The sequence below is a fragment of the Galeopterus variegatus genome, unplaced genomic scaffold, assembly GCF_000696425.1.
Source record: "Galeopterus variegatus unplaced genomic scaffold, G_variegatus-3.0.2 Scaffold8501, whole genome shotgun sequence".
Classification (NCBI taxonomy): Eukaryota; Metazoa; Chordata; class Mammalia; order Dermoptera; family Cynocephalidae; genus Galeopterus; species Galeopterus variegatus.
The window spans coordinates 2,100-23,229 of record NW_007734612.1 but is presented as its reverse complement, the minus strand read 5'-3'; the positions used below and the strand labels follow the sequence as shown (position 1 = coordinate 23,229).

Below are 21,130 nucleotides of genomic sequence, written 5' to 3'. Positions count from 1 at the left end.
GGCTGCTTTTTTAAAAATTCATTGGGCTGGCCCGGTGGCGCACTGCTACAGGGCACCGATTGGGAGCTCGGCGGCGCTCCCCCCCAGGGGTCGGGTCCCACATACAGACCCGTTCCCGCTCACTGGCTGAGCGAGGTGCGGGAGCAACACTGAGAGTTGTGATCCCGTTGCCGGTCCTGGTCCGGTACGGGTGCGACACTGATGGTTGCGATCCGTTGCCGGACACGAAAAAAGAAAAAAAGGAAAGTAAATAAATAAATAAATAAAATAAAAAATAAAAATTCATGAATAAGTGTTAAACCTTATCAAAAGATTTTTTTTGCATTAAATGAGACAATTATTTGTTGTTGTTAATATGAATTGCAGTGATTGACTTTCAAATGATAAAAGAGTCTAACATTCCTAGGATAAACTCCAGCTGCTCTGGATTACTGTCTTTTTAATATTGACAACTACGTACCATGAGCTACTATTTTGCTGATGATTTTCACATCTATGTTCATAGATGATATCGTTTTGTGATTTTTTTCTTTGCTAATTTTCTTTCCAGAATTTGGCATCAGGGTAATACTTTCCACATACAATGAGTTGATAGGGGTTTCCCTACGACTTTTATTTCAATGGTATTTCTCTCTTGCAAAAATGTGGTTCGATTCACCTGTGAAACCACCCAGACCTATAGCTTTTGTTTGTTTATTTTTGTTTGTAGTGATTTTTCTTCACCATAAACTAACAGAATGAAGAAGATTTGGCTTTTGTCTTATTGGTTCTACCCTTTGGCTTATAATTCATTTTCCATAAGTAAGAGCCCTTTTCACATCTGAGTGGCTTTATCAGCCTGTTTCTAGTTGATTGGTGACCAAAGGTCATATGCACTATCTTAATTACTTTCAGTCTGAGCTGATATAATTCCTTTAAAATGTAAGTTTGTTGTGTATTAAATAAAAAATACACTCCATTTAACAAAGTCCCCACCTACAAATCCCTTTGGAATAAGACTTTCTCTGTTTTGAACCCTGGTGAGGCTACTACAGAATAACCAACTTAAAATTTGTAGTAGCCTTATTGTTTGAGAGTTTTTATGAAGCATCTTCATAAAATACTTAGAAATCCTTTTATACAGATGGGAGGATCTCTAAGAGACATCGACTTAAGTTTTTATGAGGTTTTAACAGAGATGTTTGCAGTCAAATGCTTGACTTCATTTTTATGAGATATAATTTTATTGCTTAAAATTTCAAACTTGGTCTTCAGCCATTTTTTACTCATAAAGCTTTTAGAAAGAACAAAAGAATTCAGTAAAATTGCAGGATGAAAAATCAACATACAAAAATCAGTTGACTTTTATATGCCAATAGTGAATTATGTACAAAAGAAATAAAGAAAGCAACAGCTTTACAAGACACACACACACACACACACACACACACACACACACACACACACCCTAGGAATAAATTTAGCCAAAGAGATAAGAGATCTATACAGTGAAAACTACAAGATATTAATTAAAGAAATTCAAGAAGACAGAAATAAATGGAGAGATGTCCTGTGTTCATTGTCTGTAATAATAAACATTGTTGAAATGTCCATATTACCCAAAGCCATCTACAGATTCAATGCAACCCCTATAAAAAATACCAGTGACATTCTTCACGGAAATAGAGAAAACAATCTGAAAATTCATGTGAAACCATGAAAGGCCCCAAATTACCAAAGCAATCTTGAGCAAAAAGAAGAAAGCTGAAGGCTTCACATTTCCTGACTTCAAAATATGCTGTAAAGGTACAGTAACAAAATAGCAAGATAGTGGCATAAAAACAGATGAATAGAGCAACAGCACAGAATAGAAAGCATAGAAACAAACCAACTCACTTACAGCCAACTCTTCTTCAACAAAGGTTCCAAAAACACAAATTGAAGAAAGACTAAGCTCTTCAATAAATGGTGCTAAGAAAAGAATTGCCACATGCAAAAGAATAAAACTAGATCCCTGCCTCTCACCATGTACCAAAATAAACTCAAAATGGCTCAGAGACTTAAATGTAACACCCAAAACTATGAAACTACCAGAAGAAAACATAGGGAAAATGTTTTGCGACATTGGTTGGAGCAAGGATTATTTAAGGAAGACCTCAAAAGCTCAAGCAACAAAAACCAAACAAATAGGACTACATAAAACTAAAAAGCTTCTACACAGCAAAAGAAACAATCAACAGACTGAACAGAAAACGTACAGAATGGGAGAAAATATGTGCAAACTATGCATCTGATGGGGGGTTAATATCCAGAATACATAAGCAACTCAAACAACTCAATATCAAAAAACCCAAATAACCCAATTTTAAAAATAGGTAAAAGATATGGATTGACATTTTTCAAAAGAAGACATACAAAAGGTCAACAAGTATATGAAAAATTGCTGTACATCACTAATCATCGGGGAAATGCAAATAAGAACTACAGCAAGGTATCATCGCACCCCAGTTAGAATGGCTATTATGAAAAAGAAAAAAAGAAATGCTGGCGAGATTGTGGAGAAAGGGGAACTCTTACACACTGGTGGTGGGAGTGTAAATTAGTGTAATCGCTATGGAAAACAGTATGGGGATTTCTCAAAAACTAAAAATAGAGCTCCCAAATGATCTGGCAATTTCACTACTGAGAATACATACAAAGGAAATTAACTCAGTATGCCAAAGAAATATATGCACACCCATGTTTATTGCAACACTATTCACAGTAGTCAAGGTATAAAATCAACCTAAGTGTCCACTGACAGTTGAATAGATAAAGAAATGTAGTATACCTACAGAATGGAATACTATTCTGGCTTTAAAAAAGAATGAAATCCTGTCATTTGCAGCAACATTGATGAATCTGGAGGTCATCAGGTTAAGTGAAATAAGCCAGAAAGATAAATACCATAAGTTATCACTAATTTGTGGAATCTAAAAATGTTGATCTCATAGAGGTAAAGAGTCAAGATTCTGGAGGTCATCAGGTTAAGTGAAATAAGCCAGAAAGATAAATACCGTAAGTTATCACTAATTTGTGGAATCTAAAAATGTTGATCTCATAGAGGTAAAGAGTCAAGATTGTCAGAAGCTGAGAGGGGTAGGGTGGAGGGTAGATGGGGAGAAGTTGGACAATGGCTACAAAGTTACAGACCCAGGCCGGCAGCAGAACAGGTGAGCCATCTGCCCAGACCCCACCCCACCTGTGCAGAAGGCAGGAACCTAGGCCATGCCACTGCCATAAGGCTTTGCACAGCTTCTTCAGAGGTAGGCCGCAGCTGCCACCATCTCAGCACTACTGTTGCAAGGACAGCTCACTGCCTCAGTAATATCCACAAGCACCATGCAGGCGGCCCACCACATATTTGACTTCACTGACACAAGGAGAGTCATTGGAGGAGCCTGGGAAAAGAGGAAGAAGTCTTTCTCCCCAAAGTCCAGTCCAGAGTGATAGAAGAAGTAACTGATCTAGTAGATTACCAGAAATCAATGTAGAGATACCAGAAATACAAAAAAAAATCAGAAAATATTACACCACCAAAGGAATTAAGTAACTGTCAAGTACCAGACCCTATAGAGCAGGAAACCTTTGAAATGACTGAAAAAGAATTCCAAGTAACTATCTTAAGGAAAGTTAATGAAATAAGAGATGACTCTGTAAGACAACACAATGAAACAAGAAAAGAATATCCAGGATATGAAGGAGGAAATTTTCAGAGATTAATACCTTAAAAAAGAATGTAGCAGAACACCTGGAACTGAAAGACACATTCAAGGATATAAAAAAGTAAAAAACACAACCAGGAGCTTAAGCATCAGATTAGATCAAGTGGAAACAAGAATTTCCACTTGAAGATCATCTTAATGAAATAACTCAGGCAGACAAAAAGAAAAGAGAGAGAGAGAGAGAGAGAAAAGAATTTTTAAAAATGAAGAATGTCTAAGAGAACTAACAGACAATCTTAAGTGAACAAACATCTGAATAATGGGTGTTTCTGAATGGGAGGAGAAAGGTAAAGGCATTGAAAATTGAATCAATGAAATAATAATGGAAAACTTCCAAGGTACAGGAAATACATAGACCTTCAGATCCAGGAAACTCAAAGATCCCCAAGCAGATTCAACCCAAAAAAGATCCTCTCTGAGACACATTATAGTCAAACTGGCAAAGCTCCAAGATGAAGAGAGAATCCTAAAAGCAGCAAGAGAAAAGTGTCAAGTCACTTATAAGGCAGCCCCATCAGACTAACAGCAGACTTGGTCAACTGAAACTCTACATTTGAGAAGAAAGTGGGATGATATATTCAAAATACTGAAAGAAAAAGCCTGCCAGCCAAGAACACTATACCTAGCAAGGATATCCTTCAGAAATGAGAGAGAAATGAGGAACAAACAAAACTGTGGGCGTTCATCACCACATGACCACACCTCCAAGAAATACTCAAGGGAATCCTCCTGTATCTCAAATCTGAAAAACAATAATCACCACTATGAACACACAAATCTGAACAAAACCCACTGGTAAAGCACAAACACAAATGAGAAAGACAAAAGAAACAAAATCTTACAACCTCAAAAAAGAAATCCACAAACACTGAAGACCAATAATCAAAGGAGAAGAAAGGAACAAATGATACTCAAAACATCAAACAAAAATCCATAAAAAGCCAAGAATAAGACAATACCTCTCAATAAAAACACTAAATGTAAATGGATTAAACTACCCACTCAAAACACACAGACTGACAGACGATTAAATTCCTATTGTGAAAGAAACACACTAAGTGGATCCAAATGCAAGACCCAACTATATGGTGTCTTCAAGAGACTCATCTCACCAGTAATCATGCACACAGACTAATAGTGAAGAGATGGAAAAAGATAGGATCCAAATGCAAGACCCAAGAGACTCATCTCACCAGTAATCATGCACACAGACTAATAGTGAAGAGATGGAAAAAGATGTACCATGCCAATGGAAACCCAAAACAAGCAGGAGTAGTTATTCTTATATCAGATAAGGTAGACTTTAAATCAAAAACCATAAAAAGAGACAAAGAAGGCCACTATGTAGTGATAAAGGGATAGAACTGGCAAGAAGTCATAACAATCACGAATATATATGCACCCAACACTGGAGCACCCAGATATATAAAGCAAACACTGTTAAACCTAAATAAAGAGATATACCCCAATATGACAGTAATGGGGGACCTGAATACCTCTTCTCTTTATTGGACAGACTATCTGGGCAACAAATCAACAGAGAAACACAAGATTTAAACTTCACCTTAGACCAATTGGACCTGGCAGATATATACAGAGCATTTCATCCAACACCTACAGAATATGCATTCTTCTCATTAGCACACATGGAACATTCTCCAAGATAGAACACATGCTAGGTCATAAATCAACAAACAACAAATTTTTAAAAAACTGAAATCATTTCAACTATCATTTCAGACCACATGGATTAAAAGTAGAAATTAATAACAAGTGAAACTCAGGGTTCTATACAAATACATTGAAATTAAACAACAGACTCCTGAATGAACTGTGGAGCCTGAAGAAGAAATTAAACTGGAAATCAAAAATTTCTAGAAAAAAATGAAAATGAAGATACACCATATCAAAACCTGTGGGATACTGCAAAAACAGTACTAAGAGGGAAGTTTATAGCAATACATGCTTATATGAAAAAGAAAGATTTCAAGTAAACAACCTAACCCTACACCTAAAAAAACTAGAAAAAACAATTCAATCCCAAAGTTAGTAGACAGAAAGAAATAATTAAGATTAGAGCAAAAATAAGTGATATAGAGACCCAAAAAACAATACCAAAGATCAATAAAACAAAACGTTTTTTTGAGAAGGTAAACAAAATACCTAGATTAACAGAGAGAGAGAGAGACCCGAATCATAAAAATCAGAAGTAAAAAAGGAGACATTACAACTGTTTCCACAGAAATGCAAAAAATTATTAGGAGCTATTGCAAACAACTATACACCAACAAATTTGGAAACGTGGAGGAAATGGATAAATTATGTTGAATGAAATAAGTGAGGCACAGAGGGAAAAATACTACATGTCCTCACTCATAAGTGGGAACTAAGAGAAAAGGACGGAAGGAAGGAAAGACCACAGCCAGCCTGAAGCCCAAACCATGTCGATAGTTGCCATTTCATCTATCGCTATTAGAGTTGTACCTCTCTCTCTGTGGATCTGAAAAGCCATGCAATGTGGATGAAGGCAAATGTTGGATTAGAAATCTGGTGGTTTTGCTTAACTGTGAGATTGACACTAAATCCCTTCAATTTCAATTTTCAGGACATTCTGGTAGCAATATTGCAAATAGTAAAAAAGCATAAACCAGAGAAAATAAACAGGATATAGCTTGTCAAAAAAAATTACAGTTAGATTGGAGGAATGAGTTCTAGTGTTCCAATATACAGACAGCAGGGTGACTATGGCTGACAATAATATATTGTGTATTTTAAAATAGCAAGAAAAGAGAATTTGGATTTGACATTGATTTACACTGTGTAAATGTATTAAAATGTCACACTGCACCCAATGAATATGTACAATTATTATGTGTCCATTAAAAATAAAAGTAAAACAGAAACTTTTGCTGGAAGATACTAGGAATGAAAATTAGTTTTATTTTAACCCTTCCCCCATAAAAATTCTAGTTCTTTTCCATTTGCTCTAAATTTTACTTTTCACCAACCAGAAGCATGAGTTTTATTTTCCACATTACCACAGGTGGCAGAGACATCAAACAATTTACTACTTCATAATAAATGTTCTACTTTCTTCAACTTCTAATAAGATGTTTTTAAACCACCTTGAATTGGTCAACAGTCTTCCCCAGACAGTTTTACACGCAGTGATAGTCTTCAACATTCTCCTGGAGGCTTCCTGCCTACCACACACCGTCCAACTCCAAAGCTAGTGCCACGTGCTTTACATTTTTATTCAAATATACTACACTGGTTACTAAACATTTTTTCAGTGTAAGAAATTGCCTCAAAGCTTAGTAAGAAAATAATCATTTAATTTTGTTCACAATTTTGTGGGCCATGAATTTGGGGAGGACTTGTATTTTGGTGTTTCAGTTCAGACAAACTTCATACTTCGTACATGTTTTTCTATATAATGAGTGCTTCAGAAATGAGAGTTCCATGAATAAGTATTCCAAAAGAGCCCGTCAGAATCTGCAGGAAGGCCATGGAAGGCCCAGAGAGTCAGTTCCGCATATCGTATTGATCAATGTTACCACCAGGACAAACCTGGATTCCAGAAAGCAGTAATCTCCACTGTTCGTGGAGAAATCACACAGGTGCGCATGAACAGAAGTTGTTAATTGCAGCCACCTTGAGGATAAACTACAGCAAGCTAATTGTTACTACAAAAATGGAAATAGCTTGGCAGTACATGAAATTTATCCTACTGTTTTAAATGTACTAATCTATTACTATATAGCATTTAATATATTGGAATAAATATCAGAAGAAATTGGAAATTTAAAAAAATACCTCTGACTCAAAATCAGGAAAAATAGAGTCTAATTTTTTATAAATTTGTGTTTTTTATATAAAGGCCCTAAATGTTATTGAATACGCTGGTTAACTGCTTTTTCTAAAATTCATCCCTGCCTTTCCTCTGCTTTGATCAATATTGCAAGAAAGCACATTTTTTTTATATAAAGGCCCTAAATGTTATTGAATACGCTGGTTAACTTCTTTTTCTAAAATTCATCCCTGCCTTTCCTCTGCTTTGATCAATATTGCAAGAAAGCACATTCCCCAATCTCCTAGACCTGCTTTCTTCTAGCAAGGTTTGGTGAATGGGGTCACTGAATAAAATTTGGAAGATCAGAACAGTGAAATGGCTATAGCATTTCTACCCCTTCCCGTCCAGCATCTCTCACAATGACTGTGTATTATCCTCTACCTGTAGTCACTGAATAAAATTTGGAAGATCAGAAGAGTGAAATGGCTATGGCATTTCTACCCCTTCCCGTCCAGCATCTCTCACAATGACTGTGTATTATCCTCTACCTGTAGCTCATGCTGGACAGCATTTCCCCCTGTGGTTTAGGTCCTGGCACACAACCCCCACCATAGTTATGTGTCATGCTGTATGATAACTTAGATTCCGGTCCTAATAACATCAGCTTCTTTTATTGTCTTTTCAGCCCTAAGAAGTAGCAGTAGTTTTCTGTTGTTACTAATATCTGGGTTGCCTTACCTTTCTCTGATTGTCTTTTCACCTCTGCCATTAGGTGTTACTTGATGCCTTACACTTCATTCATTCCGTTTGAAGGACTAGAGTGATTTCTATTTTACTGCCTGGGCTCTGCCTGATGTATCTTATTTATAACAATGTTACAAATGCTATAATATATTACTTTCTAGAAGTAAAACAAAAATTCACATGTGGTTTATTTTTTGATGTCCAAACATAATCTAAATATAAATTGGTAGACAGATATTATTAATTTTATTAAATTTAATAAATTAAAATTATGTTGTAGTTATGTTTGAATTTATTATTAATACTTACCAGGAATGTTGACTCTTCCTGTTGGAAAATTGCCACTGTCAACACTCCCACCAGGCCATCCCTCATTCATAGTTTCACAATTTGGAGGTAAATACCCAGTGTCACAGTGACAGTTCTTTTTGTTGTTACATACCTGAAAGCAGGAGAAATATCACCTTAAAATATAAGCAGAGAGAATTACATATATTTAAGTAGAATTATACAATAATTCTTAGGTCGGATAACCTATATGTTTTATGGGTATACGAGAGTGTGTGTGTGTGCATGTGCACATGTGTGTGTATATGTCTGTGTGTGTAGCTGTGCATTTGCTTTCTTAGGACTGGTCTCAGTAATTTCTATTCTCACCTCATATCACTGGTACTTACACCATGATTATTGCATTTATCTTCAGTACAGTCATAATCCAAGTATGCAGAACTCACACATGCCTTATTTCTGCAAACCTAAAAAGGATAAACCAACATAGGTTAAATGATATGTCATCAGTGTACTAAAAATGGGTGGTTAATTAATAGTGGCACTATGCCTCCAGCTCTAGATGAGACTGATTGTCTGGGAGTAAACAAAACCAAACCTCTTATAACTGTAAATGCCATAAGCACCTTTCCTGCTTATGCTGAGATAGGAGGAACAGACATGAAATAACTAAAAACACTGATAAGCACATGATAAATGCTAAAATGAAAAAATAGTATGATTTTCTGAAAGCATAAAATACAAGGAATTTATCTAATATGTGAGAATAGTAAAACCTTACTGAGCCCTTACAGTAAATAAGATTTAATTGGCATAGAGATAAAAAAGAGAGTACTTATAGGAAAAGAAACAATAAATAAAATGATCCTACAGCAGAAGATAATATGGAATCTTTGAAAAATATAAAGGGCAGTGTGGCTGTTGCAAAGAGAACAGCCATTCAATCATTCATTAAATAAATATCTAAGAACTACAATGTACCTGGCCCTGGGGAGACATCAGCAAACAACACAAATCTTATCTTCTTCATATTACAGTTAAAGGAATAGAAACAAACAAGGAAATTAAAAATCTAGATGTGATGTGAGAGAAGTTGTTACTAGCAGGATTGTGTAGAACCTTATAGTCTTTATCACAAAGTTGGCCTTTAAACTACAAGCAATTGGCTGTACTGAGAGGTTTAATTGAAAGAAGAAAAGCTGATAAAATTATGCTTTGGAAAAGAGAATAGAAAGAGCAATAGAAACTGTAGATAGAGAATTGGAATGCCGTTACAGTACTCAAGGATCTAGACGACAATAGAGTGGAGCTGAGTGGCGGCTGTGATAGAAACAAGTGGACATGTTTGATATATAGTTTTAAAAGTTTAAACAACCTGAACTGGATCAATACAGACTACATGTGGCAGATGAAAAGAGACAGGCTAATGACACCAAGAATTCTGGCTTTTTAAAACTATCTTGGTGATGATACAACTAACTGAGATAAGAAAAGCTAAGCATAAAGTTTAAAAGTTTAGACATATTATTTTCACAGACCTCTTTCAACCCATAAGATCAAAGATACTGATGGTAAACCAAAAACACATAATTAGAAATATATTTTTAAAAATTGTTAAAGAATATTGGCAATATTTCCTTGGATTTTTTTTCTGTAGAAAATTTATGACCATAGCATACTAATTTTTAAATTCAGAGGTAAATCTGCTTACATAAATTTTACTCAACTTTATTGAGTATGGAAAAATATATTATCAATCATGTCATAATTATAGCAACACAAACCTCTGTTTAAGGCTTAGGGTGAAATAGACTACAGACGGCCAGATTAACTTGGGTAGTTGTGGTAACAGCACGAAAGTTCTAGCTCTGGATACAGACTAGTGCTTCTGTATAAGAAATGCATCTGTTCTGTAAGAATGATGCCTTGGCAGCCAATTACAACTTGGGCAGAGAAGTTAAATATATCATTCACTGAGCTGTTGTCCAGAGAAGACAAATCTAATTCCTAGAACCATTGAATAAATTATTTGTGCCAGTGAAGAAAGAACTCAAAGAGGGGTTGTTGGCATTATTATTAACCATTTTCTGCATGGATTTTTGTTTTGTTTTGCTTCATTTTATTTTGCTTTAACGTGTGTGGGGTAAACTGCTAAGGAGAAATACCATTCAAAGTAAAAATATTATCAGCACATAAAAATAATATTATATAAAGAATAAAATTATTCCTTAAAACAGATTTATTTTTTGTTTTGAGATTTAAAAAAATATTGCAGCCTTCTTTCCTGCCATTCCTGTCATTAGGCAAAATAGGATTCTTTAGAAACCCTCTTGTATGAAGAAAAAAAGATGTTGAATAAAATAACAAAATATAAACATTTTATTTTTTAAAGACATAGTCATACTGAAGATAAAGCATAAATAGTTTTTATATTCAGAAAATGTGAGACAATATGATTCTGCAAAAGTAACCAAAAACTGAAGATGCATTCCTCTGCTGGCCTTCAGTGATCAAGCACTTGGGATTTAGATGATCCTGTGCACCCTACATCAGTGACAGAGTTATAAGCAGGTTATACCAAATCCTGAGAAAATAGTCTAGAGAGTGAAATCAGCAAAAATAGTGATATGGGGGGGAAAAAAGAAAAAGCTGGCTGAAATAACCTTACAGGAGCTCTGGAAACAGTTCAAAGGTCTACAGCAACCAAAAAACATGCTCAATCAAGAAGTTTTGTTTGTTGTTGGTTTTTTAAATTGAAACATAATTGATTGTACATACCTGTGGGGTGCCACAGTGAATATCAATACCTGTGTGCAATATGTGAGACTCAAATCAGGATAATTTGTATATTCAACATTGTGCAATGTAATCATTTTTGTGGCACCTTCCCAATATCTTGCTAAGCTCCCACTCCCCCTTTTCCATCTCTGCTAACCTCAGTTTCTGTTCTCCTCTTTTGGAAGTTCAACGTATTATTGTAATTGTTCTTTTTTATTTCTTTCCTTCTTTTTTTTTTTGTCTTTTTAATTTTGTTGATTTGTTTATTTTTAACTCCTACTTATGAGTGAGGATGTGCAGTATTTCTTTCAGTGCCTGGCAAGAACATTTTGTCAAATTCAAATTGGTAGCAAATTTCATGACATTTTTGCTCACCTTTGCCACACTCCTTTCATGGCATAGTGCAGTCTTGGTCTGGATGAGGCAGCACCTGAATTCCCAATCCTTTCCCTCAAACTGAGGGAGGCAGAACAGATCTTATTAGCAACATTTTAATCTGTTTGGTTGCTGCCTGAAGGACTGGTCCCTAATTTGCCTAACTTGGATTTCAGATGGGAAGAAGCAGTGGACACTGCTTGGGAAAGTTGTAGGGAGAATAAAACTTGCAGACATCTGGGGCAAGAGATTATGAGTGGGGACATATGATAGATCATATAAGCATCTAAGGAGGAAACAGGATGAAACTATTTGGAAAAAGTGTACATTTACAATCAGCCATGTATGTATATGGGAAGCCAAAAAGTCTCACCAAGGCCCAAGAAAGACGCATGCTCAGAAAAGACCTCACAAGCTTTCTGTTCAATCTGATGTCAAGGCTCAGAGCACACTCAAAAAATTAGTAAGGAACTTCCCCAGCACAGAGCCAGTCTGCAAACAGTGGGAGAGATGACAGTTTTTTTTTTTTTTAATTTCTAATTATCAACAAAAAAACTACAAGATACAAAAACATGGTCAATTCAACAAAAGAGAGAATGACATGACAGAAAGTTATTTAAAAATAGCTGTGCTAAATGCACTCAAATCCTTAAAAGAAAAACATGGACAAAAAACTGAAAGAAATTAGAAAAATGATATATGAACAAAATTAGAATATCAGCAGAGAGGTAGAAGTTATAAAAAGGAACCAAACAGAAATTCTGGTGCTGAAAAATACAAAATGAATTGAAACTTTTACTAGATGGGTTCAACAGATTTGGGCAGGCAATAGAATGAATCAATGAACTTGAATAATTTAGAGTTATTGATTCTGAAGGGCAGAAATTAAAAAACAATAAAGAAAAAACAAAGAACAGTGAACTGAGCCTAAGGGACTTACAGAACACCAGCCTGCAGACCAATATGTACATTATGGGAGTCCCTAAAGGATAAGATAAAAGACAGGGGAAGAGAGATTATTTGAAGAAATAATGGTTAAAGACATCCTATATTTGGAAAAAGACATGAATTTACAAGTCCTAGAAGCTCAATTAACTCCAAATAGGATAAGCATAAAGAAATTCACATGGAGACACACTATAATCAAACTGTCATAGTCTAAGACAAAGAGAGAATCTTGAAAGCATCAAGTGAAAAGTGAATCATTGCATACAAGGTATCCTCAAAAAGACTATCAGCAGATTTCTCTGCTGAAACCTCTGAAGCCAGAAGGCAGTGGGATACTGAAAGGAAAAAAAAGAAAAAGAAGAAGATTGTCAACTGAAAATTCTATATCCAGCAAAATTGTCCATCAAGAATGAGGGAGAAATTAATATTTCATCAGATTTCTAAAAAGCTAAGGAAATTCCTTATTATGAAATCTTATCTATAAGAAATATTAAAAAGATTTCTTTGAGATAAAATAAAAGTATGCTAGTCTTTAAAAAGAAGTTATTTGAAGATATAAAGATCTCTGGTAAAGCTGAATAAATGGGCAAATATATGAATCAGTATCACTGTAATTTTTATTTGTAATTTCACTTTTTATTTTTTAGGAGATGTAAAAGGAAAATGGAAAAAAATAATTATAAATCTATTTTAATTGGTACACAAATTTAAAGACTTAATTTTTGACATCAAAAACAAGTGCAGATGGCAAAGCTGCAAAGAAGTAGAGATTGGTATGTGATTAATGTTAGTTTGGTATCAATTCAAATTAGACGACTTTAGGATATTATACATAATCCCCACTAAACCACAAAAAACCCTATAGAACATATACATAAGAAAATGAGAAGGGAACCAAAATGTTTCACTGCAAAATATCAACTGAACACAAAGGAGGGCAGTAGTCAAAAAGACAAGACAAAATAGTAATAGGAACTATGGAAAATAAATAATAGAAAGGCAAAACAAGTCCTCCTCTATAAGTAAGTTCATTAATGTTAATGGATTAAACTCCCCTATCAAATGATATACAATGACAGAATGGTTTAAAGAAAAAATGACCCAACTACCTGTTGACTGTAAGAGACTAACTTGACATCTAAGGCAAAAATAGGTTGAAAGTGAAAAAGACATTCCATGCAAATAGTAACCAAAAGAGAACAAGTGTGACTATCATACACATAATATCAAACTGTACAAACCTCGAATCAACTATTACAAGAGACAAAGAAAAATGCTCTATATTAGTAGAAGGGTCAATTTACCAAAAAATCCATAACGGATGTATAAACAAAATGTGGTATAAAAATGTAGTGGAATATTATTCAGCCTTAAGAAGAAATGAAATTCTGATACATACTAAAACATGGAAGAAACTTTAAAACATTATGCTAAGTATTGGCCTTGGCAGCAAATTTTTGACTATCACACCAAAGCACACACAACTAAAGCAAAAATAAGCAACTGGGACTATATCAAACTAAAAAACACAGCAAAGGAAACAATCAATGGAATTAAAAAGGCAGCCTATCAATTGGAAGAAATTATTTACAAAACATATATTTTATAAGGGGTTAATGTCCAAAATATATAAGAAACTTATACAACTCAATAGTAATAATAACAATGATGATGATGATGATGATGATGATGATGATGATGATGATGATGATGATGATGATGATGATGATGATGATGATGATGATGATGATGATGATGATGATGATGATGATGATGATGATGATGATGATGATGATGATGATGATGATGATGATGATGATGATGATGATGATGATGATGATGATGATGATGATGATGATGATGATGATGATGATGATGATGATGATGATGATGATGATGATGATGATGATGATGATGATGATGATGATGATGATGATGATGATGATGATGATGATGATGATGATGATGATGATGATGATGATGATGATGATGATGATGATGATGATGATGATGATGATGATGATGATGATGATGATGATGATGATGATGATGATGATGATGATGATGATGATAAACCTGATTAAAAATCTGGACAAAGGAACAGAATAGACATTTCTCAAAAGAAGACATACAAATGGCCAACAGGCATATGAAAAATTGTTCAGTATCACTAATCATCAGGAAAGCACAAATCAAAACCACAGTAAGATATCACCTCTCACCTGTTAGGATGGTTATTGTCAAAAAGACGAGAGATAAGTGCTGTCAAGGATGTAGAGAAAAGGGAAGATTGTGCACTGTTTGTGGGAACCATTATAGAAAACAATACAGAGGTTCTTCAAAAAATATAGACCTACCACTTGACCCAGAAATCTCTCTGTTGGGTATATACCCAAAGGAAATGAAATCAGTGCCTAGCAGAGGTATCTGCACTGTCATGTTCATTGCTGCATTATTCACAATAGCCAAGATTTGAAAACAACCTAAGTACGCACTGACAGATAACTGGATAACGAAATTGTGATATCTGTCTACTTATCTGTCAGTCTGTCTGTCTATCCAATGGAATATTATTCAGCCTTAAAACAACTAAGAGGACACTGCCATTTTTGATACATGGATGAACCTGGAGGACGTGATACTAAGTGAAATAGGCAGGCAACGAAAAAAAAAACACTGCCTGATCTCACTCACATGCGGAATCTAAAAAACGTTGAAGACATAGAAAAGGACAGTAGAACAGTGGGTGTGAAGGGAGAAGAAATAGAAAGAAGCAGTTCAAAGGGTACAACCTTGCAGTTACGTAGTGTGGAAAAGTCTAGAGGACTAAGGCACAGTGAGAGGACTGTAGTTAATAATATTGTGTTGTACACTGACAATCTGCTAAGGGAGTAGATTTTAGGAGCTCTTAGCACCCTCCCCAGCCACCACCAGCACACACGAGGTAACTGGATGATGGTGGACAGGTTAATTTGCTTAACTATATTTTACTATATACATGTATATCAAAACAGCATGTTGTATACCTTAAATATATATGAGAAAAAGAATTTTAAAATAAAAATTAAAAATGAAGGAATTAACTGGATAAAACACAAGATAAATTAAACCAATCCAGACAGAAATGATTTGATAACATGTAAAATACATATACAATATGAAATATTCTTAATAATATAAATTTTACCTGTCATCATTTAAAAAAAAACCCTATTATTTACAGAATAATAAATAAAGGGGTATCCTCAAGAAACACAGTATGCTTTTGACTTTTAAATTTATTATGGCTGGCATTCTGTTTAACAAATTCAATGCTGTGTTTCAGACCCAGCAGAGTCACTTTGTTTTCCATCAGTAGTTGATTAATAATTCGTGTGTATCTTCAGGGTTTTATTCTTTTATATGAGCACACAAATGATTTATGTTTTAGCAATTTAAAGCTACTTCCTCATTTTCACTCTTTATCATAATTTTTAGAGGCAAATAAAAATCACTTTGCCCATATCGTAAGTATGTTTTCATATCCTTTGGCTTTTAAATTTTTTACTCAAAAGAAGAAAAACAACAGCAGCAGCAAGGTCTTGAGGTGTTCATGATTATCATCATCTCTGTTTTCAGTGGCAATGTCACGTGCCTCGTGTGTTCCCTGGTGTAGGGACGCCAGCGAGTGAGGGTTGGGCTCTCGCCTCCATTCTGTCCCCATGACTCCTTCCTTCAGCTGCTCTCACAGAGCCATGCATTTGTATTTCCTACCCGGGTCTTCCTCAAATATTTTAACAAGTATCTGTCTATGGACAAAACATTGTCACATTATCTTTTATGCTTCTAATTTCTACTGTAATTTCCAGATCAAGACTTAAACACAAATCTCTTTAAATCCTTTGTTAGATTCCTTTTTAGGAATGACTATGTACAAGTAGGTGGTAATGCTTAGAACATTTTTTAAAAATTTAGTCATTAAATATCTGAGAATTGAAACATTTATAGGATCCAGTGTCTCTTATCCTTCTTGAAAAAAGGAATTTTGAAATTTCTTATGATAATGTGTTTATTCTACTCTAAATGAACATTTAGATATAAAGTATTTCTAAAACATTAACACTCTAATTTGCAGAATACATAAAAATTATTAGAGTACTCTACATTCAGCTGGCTTGATCACTATTTGCTAATAGGTAGAAATATATGATACACAACTATATGAAGACAAGGTTTTGTGGATACCACTTGGGTAACACCAAGATCTCTACCCAGCTTCTCTATCTACCTACAGAAACTTCTCCATAATTATTATGTACTACTTTTAAAAATGATGAACTGTATCATGTTTTAATAACCCAGGTCATAACTTATGGCAGAATGGTGACTGCCAGACATCCATCATCCTGATCATTAATTGTAGTGAGCATCCTTTTATTGTCTCCTTAGTTCTCTCTGATCATTTATCCTGAAATTTGGAGATAGCTGGAGTTCTAATCAACCATGTTGAAAGCATAAGGAAGAGGATTGTGACACAGGATCTACAGCTGAAAACTAGACTGATCTGGATCGTTGATGACACAGTGGAGCCCATAACTGCTCTGGATGGACAAGTTCCAAAACTGTTTTACAGTATGGGGAAAAATAACCCCACAAACTATTTAAGGCACTGTTAGTGGATCTTGATTCTGTCCAATTCTTAACTCATATAGCCTATGGTAGGCTGTGTAGAAATAATGGAGAACTTAAAATTAAAGATAGCCTTGGGCATTGATTTGCTAAGTATTTTTAAAAATAAATTTTATGAAAGCAAATGTATGATAGTTTTAAAAATGACTGAGTTTTTGTGTGAGAATTTGGGGTGACAATTCTTTATTTGTATATCATTTTACCTAATTTTCTAAATGAATACTAGTAAAGTTAGGTTGTAATAGAACTACAACTTGTCTAACAAATATTTCTTTAATTATCAGCTAAAATAATGTTTGAATTCATTTTACCTAATTTTCTAAATGAATACTAGTAAAGTTAGGTTGCAATAGAACTACAACTTGTCTAACAAATATTTCTTTAATTATCAGCTAAAATAATGTTTGAATATGTGTACATTCATAATTATATGTAATTAAGATTTGAAAAAAGTTAGACTTCATTCATACTTGGTTAAAACCAAAACATGAATGTTTTAATTATTCTTCATTCACAAAATATCCTCTGCTCCAAAGTCAACTATATTTTGACTCTCTGTTCCTCAAAAGGTGTTTTACTATATTCTGTTACTGGGCCAGAGAGGTATGTAACTTAAAACATGGACATAAGACTAATTTGAGCTTGAGCTTTCTTGTGTATTTATGTGTATGTACATAAGTATTATGTGTTTCACATGATAGAAAAATCTAGGAAGGCAAAAAATGTTGATACATATCCATATGTACCATATTGAATGATAAAATAGGAAAAGCAGATAATAGAATGGAATATTTTGGACAAGTATGTTTCTGGCAAGAGGGAGTTGAGTTCAGCCACACACCTAGAGACTTAGAGTTTCAAGCAAGAGAACAGAACTGAATCAGTATCTCTGAAATTGTCCTTGAACAAAAACAACTCTTCATAAGCTTGATTGACACACACTAGAGGTGCCACAATAGGGTATAAGTTCCATTAGGGCAGGGATTTGTCCACTGGAGCCCCTGTAGTATATCCCAGATTCAGCACAGAGCCAGCATATTGTGAGTGATCATTACATATTTATTAGATTAATACATTAAATGTTAAAGATAATTTCAAAAATATATAAACAGTTAGATAAAGTTAGATAAATATTCTATATCTATGTGAGGGCACTTTAAAAAGTTCATGGAAAATATAGAATTAAAAGGTAAAATTGATCTTTCCATAAACTTTATGAAGACCTCTTGTATATGTATATATATAAACAGTTGATGGAAGGCTTACAAAAATGCAAAAGAGTAGTTATATTTCAGATATGTGACTTGGATTCATTTTTGTTTTACTCTGTGAATTTTCTATTATTTTTATCATGACAATGGGCATATATTATTTTAACTGCTATTTTAAAATGATTTTATCAAAATATAACTTATGACATTAAAAGCACTCTATGTAATATGAGGTAATTTAATAAAACACATTAAATAAACAATGTGATTCTTAATTCAGTGAATATATATAATTTCTATGAGAAAAGTACTAAATAGCTAATAAAATATCCACACTGATGTCATCTATGCATGATTGTAAATTATATTTTATTCTTTTTAATTTTTTTAAATTTTCCCAGTTTTTTATATTGAATATACATTTATATTATGAGGAGAAATACTAAGAATGTATCATTTAAGAACAGTGTGTAAAATATTAACAAGTGATTTGGGAAGAAAATACTACCTACCATATTTGTGCCACAAATAGTTCCATCGTTTACCCACATCATTTTGCTCTTTTTATCATCATGGGCATATTCCAGAGCAACGCAGATATTTCCATCTATGTTTGCATAAATAATAGTGGCATTGTGAACTACAATTAAACTATCACTTCCATATTTACATAGTAATTTTCCACACTTCCGATCCCTATAATTCACCCATAAATGAAAATCATTAATTATAATATAGAGAAATATTAGAATATTATTTCTAAAGCAAATAGACTTAAATAAATCACTCAAGATTTACAAAAGGATGTATGCAATTAATTTTGAAACACCAAAAATAATAAAAAAAGAAAAGAAAGAAGGGCCTTGACTGAATTGCTAATAAAATTAAACATTTTAATATTTATGAACTAGTTAGCCTGAGTACTGTTTTTGTGATTCCTTTACTATTCTTTGATCTTTAAACAAAATCAAATCTAAGCTTATTCTATTCTTAAAAAGAAAAATATTAGTACATTTATATAATTACCAGCCTTATCGGGTTTTATTTTCAGCTTAAGATTATAAGTCTCAAACTGACAAGACACTGAAACCTTCAGTCAAGAAGTATTACATGCAATAAATATTTAGACATCATAATGATAGTGCTGTAAACCACAGAAAAAAGTAATAAAAGTAAGCAGAAATAAAGGCTCATTAACAACAAAAGAACAGTAATACAACTAAAGAATGACTTTTCAACAGAAAAAATGGAAACCAGAGACTATTAAAGGATATTTTCAAAGGTAAAACAAAATATCTTCCATCTTTTCACTTTCTATGCAGATAAAATATCTTTCGAAATGAAGTAATAGCATTTTCAGACAGTAATTAAGAAAATTTATCGCCACAGTCATGGACTAAGGAAAATGTAAACTGAGTTCTTCGCATTGAAGGAAATTCATCCTAGACGAAAATTTACCAGTATGAAGTACACGGAGCTTCATCAGATTGAGGAAGTTTCTTCTCTGGTGTTTATCATAGATCGGTGCTAGATTTTGTGACAAATCAGACACCAAAATAAAGAAAGTTGTGTAGATAAATCTAAATAAGATAGCTCTATGAGAGAGAGAAGGTACAGATAAATCACCTTCTCGCAGCCCCTCCAAAAGTGTAAAACTGGGATAATTTGTCAAAAATAACCATTTGGAGGCTATGAAATTTGATAAAAAACAAACAACATATTAATATGTATTTATTCATGATCACCTGCTATAAACCAAGTAAGACTAGTGGGCGGTTGTGGTCTTCCTCTCTGAGTCCACCCTCATCCCCTTTCCCAGATCACTTATTGCTGTCGTTTTATGTATTTATTCATGATCACCTGCTATAAACCAAGTAAGACTAGTGGGCGGCTGTGGTCTTCCTCTCTGAGTCCACCCTCATCCCCTTTCCCAGATCACTTATTGCTGTCGTTTGGCAGGGCAGGGCTGGCCGTGCAAACCCATAACTTCAATGCCAGAAGGGTCTTTCGTAATTTGGTAGGGTGGGCAAAAAAGCCTCACCCAGGGACATTTTGAGTAAAAGTAGCAAACTCAGTAGGAAATGAATGGTAATAAACTGAGGGAATTCATTCCCAACATCTGTCCAAGAAATGTTGAAAGAAGCTCTTTTAGGCAGAAAGAAAATGTTATGAGTCAGAAACTTGGATCTACAAAAAGAAAAAGAAAAGAGTACCAGAAAGTGAATAAATAAATGTAAAAAAATATTCTCTTATTTTTTCTTACTATTAGCTAAACTAAAAGATAACTATCTGCTTAAAGTAATAACATTAAGAATGTATTGTATGCTGTTAGCAATAGTATAAGTAAAATGAATAACAGCAATGTTTCAAGAAAGCAGATGGAGGAATTGGAATACTATTAATACACACCTGTCCTACACTTGAAGCGGCATAGTGTTATTTCAAGGTAGACTATTGTTGTTTCTACTGTTATTTGAAAATAGAAAATATGAATGCATCAATCACTTTTAAATCAACAATCATTTTTGGGCCGGCCCGGTGGCGCACTGCTACAGTGCGCCGCTTGGGAGCACGGCGGCGCT

At 34.1% G+C, this 21,130-nt stretch overlaps 1 protein-coding gene across 1 annotated transcript in view; it reads right to left on the bottom strand.

Moving 5' to 3' along the window:
* The window catches only part of LOC103608508 (disintegrin and metalloproteinase domain-containing protein 2-like), a 28,325-nt gene that overhangs the window by 5,129 nt on the left and 2,066 nt on the right, over positions 1-21,130 (bottom strand). Inside the window, exons 2-4 of the mRNA XM_008592937.1 lie at positions 19,061-19,244; positions 8,958-9,035; positions 8,590-8,722 (exon numbers count right to left, since the gene is read on the bottom strand). Of these exons, the coding sequence (XP_008591159.1) occupies positions 8,590-8,722; positions 8,958-9,035; positions 19,061-19,244 (395 nt within the window). The remainder of the gene's footprint in view (positions 1-8,589; positions 8,723-8,957; positions 9,036-19,060; positions 19,245-21,130) is intronic.